Source organism: Drosophila subobscura, chromosome E (genome assembly GCF_008121235.1).
Source record: "Drosophila subobscura isolate 14011-0131.10 chromosome E, UCBerk_Dsub_1.0, whole genome shotgun sequence".
NCBI classification, from domain to species: Eukaryota; Metazoa; Arthropoda; class Insecta; order Diptera; family Drosophilidae; genus Drosophila; species Drosophila subobscura.
The window spans coordinates 3,961,654-3,965,780 of NC_048531.1; the positions used below are offsets into that span (position 1 = coordinate 3,961,654).

At 45.2% G+C, this 4,127-nt stretch overlaps 1 protein-coding gene across 1 annotated transcript; it reads right to left on the minus strand.

Moving 5' to 3' along the window:
• Positions 1-461: 461 nt before the first annotated feature.
• LOC117890245 (general odorant-binding protein 56h) lies at positions 462-994 on the minus strand. Its single transcript, XM_034794992.1, has 2 exons — positions 908-994; positions 462-843 (listed from the first exon to the last, which is right to left on the minus strand). Exons 1-2 carry the CDS (start codon positions 959-961, stop codon positions 493-495), a joined length of 405 nt encoding a protein of 134 aa, XP_034650883.1. The 5' UTR covers positions 962-994; the 3' UTR covers positions 462-492.
• Between the last annotated feature and the right edge of the window lie 3,133 nt (positions 995-4,127).

The following is a 4,127-nucleotide window of genomic DNA, read 5'->3' on the forward strand; positions in this document are numbered from 1 at the left end:
GATTGGCCCCGCTCGCATTTTTGGGTTCTCTGTGTTCTCCGTGTTCTCCGTTCTCTCTCTGCTCTGTCCTCTTCTTGCACTGCCTTTAATTATCTTGATTTTAAACTTATTAAAATTGACAAATGATTTTCGTAGACAAGCGCTGCGTTGTCTCTTAGGAAACAGCCTGTCAATGGCTGCTTCCCAGAAACCCAGCCCAGCCAAAGAGACTTGATAAATCGTGGAATGTGGCAACGAGAATTGAACCATTGTACCCCCCGCATTCTGTATTCCTCTTTGGAGTTGTGGGATTGTTTTGAGTAGGGTTTTGGGCTAGGTTCGGGACGGTCCCCGAGGTCATGTACCGATGGGGAGTGCCGATAGGCTGTCCATGTGTGATCTTTTGTTCTCCTGGAATTATTATTAAATCATGGATACGCTTTTTTCCTGCTTTACTGCAACTTCAAATTGAATTTTATTCTTTAAACGAATTTCTATTTCGCTGGACCAAGCTTAATGATGTCCTGGCATGGCCTTGTGCTCCTTCAGGCACATGGTGACCTTGAACGCCGTGTCACAGTCATTGGTGCCCTTGATGTCCTTGCAGGCATTCACACCCGAGGTGATCTCATCCATCTTGTCCTTGATCTGTGGCACATTCTTCAGTGTATCCAGCAGCGCCTGCGCATTGAACTGCCCATTGACGAGGTGGCCCTGCTTCTCCATCAGACACTTGGTGTAGCATTTGAGATTCTCCTTGGGCGTGCCCTGCATGCCGCTGGCCATAAAGTCCTTGAGGTCCGCCTCGGTAACCTGGGTCGTCTGCATGCACTGCTGCATGATCGCCCGAAAGTCCGCATCACACTACATCGGGAGGGAGAGGAAAGTTTTTCACAAGTTCTAGACGGGCAGGAGGACATTGTCATACCTGAACCACAGCCAAAAACATTGCCAGTGCAGCACAGAACAGAGTTGACTTCATATTTTCGATTTGGTTTTAGTGGATTTAGTTGAGCACCGAAACTGTTGGAGTTCTGTGGGGCAGTTGGTGGCTTTTATACCGGCTCCCCAAAGCACGTCCAGTGCTTTGCACAATTAAAGCAAATTAAACTTTTTGCGAGATAGCAGGGACGGAATTTGATTACGCACAATGTACACAATTATTGCACAATAGAATCTACCCCCTACCATTTTTGATTGTAATTATACTGCGATTATCAGTTCGCATTTGCCCACTGGGGACGGGGGCCCAACACAAAGTTAGTCACAATTAGTCACTGGCCAAAAAACAAATCAATTATACATTTACTGTTGGCCTTTGTTTGGGCCACAATTGATTCGCCTGCCAATTCGAGATGACCAATTTACAACACATTCGACGCAGGCCTTTTAATGTCGCATAATCGGGAAAATATTTTGTCAGCGTTGGCGGCTGTTTTGAATATTTTGTCAAATTATCAATTCGCTGGCAACTCAATTTGGGTCATACAAAAAAGAGTCAGAGTCTATTATTTGTGTGCTGTGTCTTTATTTTCAGTGTAAAGTGGAAAATAAAAGCTAAAATTAGTTCCAGCAGGCAACAAAAAATCGATGGAATCGCAGGCTGTTCATTTTGAGCCAGTCGCCGTTTCCGATTTGCGTGCAGATTCATCATGTGATAAAAACACTTACATAGCACTCCGGTTAGTATTCGAAACATCAATTGTATAATTCACATGAAGAATATAGAAGTTAGAATTACTTTTAGATTTTACAACTATTTTTTGAAGTATTATTTGTATTTAGAATTTGGAATCTTGGTATCTATTAATGTATTAATTAATTTACTTTGATCATTGTGTTTGTGCTTTTGTGATGTTTATTGATTTTTATTGATTTTTACTTCTATAAATTTGATTTATTCGTTATATTCACTTGCGGACATGTGCAAATCCACACAGAACAGATTGCACAAGTCCGCTGTGGACTATCCATAACAATTAAACATACGTCCATGATACCATACAACAGAGAGAGACACACACACACTTGGACTGGGTTTTACGAACAAATATAAAATATACTCCTCCTAGCTTGCATAATTCCTATCAATTCAAATTCAAATCAATAGACAAACAATAAGCTAGGGAGTTCGCAGGGCCAACTGCCATTTACAGGTCTGAGGCAGAAGCCCATGTTGACAGGAGAAATAATTTATGCCTTTGTTATAAAATGCGCACCTGCCTCAGTCCTAGAGCCAGCCACGCCCACATAGCCTATGGCACTGCCTCTGCCTGTAAGTTGGCCAAAGGAGATGCGAGAAAAGAGACTCCGCAATCAGAGTGGGGGCCAGGTCGAGGCGAAGTGGTTGACAAAAGGCTAAAGCCGAAACCGAGACCCCGGCTGGATGGCTGCTGCTACTACTTGTCATTAGTCAGGGGCGAAGGATAAGCAAAGGACATGGCCATAAAAAGGGCAATGCGAGAGAGGGACTAGAAGGGAAACGGACCTACAGACGGGCACAAGGTGTGTCCTGTGAATGAATTGCTGAGTAACCAATAATGAAGTAAAACTGTTGGATTCCTGAATGTGTCATTGTGGAGGCGGTAACAGAAAGAGATGGACAGACGGAGAGAGCAGAGCCACTGGCAGGACGACTGCCGGACACAATTCACTGTCAGTTGCATTGTTGTGACCTGATTTACATGCTCCAGCCAGCGCCGGGCTTCCCATCTATAGCCACAGCAACAGTCTCCAGCTACAACTACAGTCTTCAGCTACAGCTACAGCATCGTCTCCAGTTGAATTTATATTAGAAATGGCACAAGTCCCCCTCTGTGGACTTTTATAGATTACAATGGTCACCGCACAAAAGCGATAGATGCAGGAGAGACCCACACTCCCCGCTGCCGACTGCCGGCTGCCGGCTGCCGATGGCGCCAGACGACTCCCGATGACAGGACGAAACAAAGGCCAACGTTAATGAGCCAAAAGAATGGCGCGAGACCCGTAACAAACGTGGCCAACTAAAGAGCGGGCCAAATTGTAAGAAAGCAGAACTGTGTCACAATGTTTTGACACACACACAGGACAGGGCAGGGCAAGGCAGCGCCAGGATGCAGAGCAGGACAAAATGGGAAATAGCAGAGAGAAATGGAAATGGAAAAGCAAGCGGACAAAGGAACAGCGGCAGCAAGACACAGGACACAGAACACGGGACAACTGGCAGACGCTGTAGCTAGTTAAGCAGCCAAAGACAAAGTTGATAAAATTAGATTTGTATGGTAAATAGTTTGTGGGATGGCAGGCAGGATAGGGTAGGATGGGCAGGCAGGGCAGGCTCTTCCTGCTGCTAGGGGCAAAGTTTAATAAATGTATAAAATTAATTAGCCAGTTGAATGTTCATTAACAGCTGGCAGCAGCAACAGAAAACAACTGACAACTCTGTTCGGCAGTCTCCTGCTGTCTGTGCTGCTGGCTCTTAAGCTTTAAGGCCAAAACAGCTTTAAGCCCTGTCGGCGTACCTTTGATGGGCATGGGGATGGCTCTCGGCCAGCCAGGGCAGCTGTCAAGTTGCCTCAATTAATTCTCAGCAGTCAGTCAATGAAATTTTCTCGTTTCTCCCTCTGACCTGCCACTTTCACACCTCCCGCCATGCTGCGACTCCGACTCGACCGCCCGCTGAGCTCCTGCCCAGGGAAAAAGAGAAAAACGCACAAGAATGAAAAGTGAAAACCCCCCCCAAAAAATGGAATTTTAACCTATCCCAAATTGCAGGCCAAGCCACCACATGAGTTCTTTGTTTTTGGTTTGGCTGCAACTTGCGTTTTACGCTCTGTGGCAATTGACCACAAAAGGAGCGGCCGGGAGAGCCCAAGGGGAGAGATGGCATTGAGGCTACAAAATCTAAATTATATTTCGGACATTGTGGTAAAATAATTGGATTTCGAGGAACACAAGGAGGAGGGGGGTTACATGTTTGAATCACAGGAAACACGGCAACGGAATCAATTCTGAATTTTAATGTGTTGGCCAGTGGATGGATGTTGGAACCGCGAGCTGTTAGGATGTGGTTTTTGTGTAAAGCCATGTCCATTTTAAAGCTATTTTGATTGATTGCAATATTTGCTGATGTTTAGTAAACAAACATTGACTCATTTCTGGCTGAA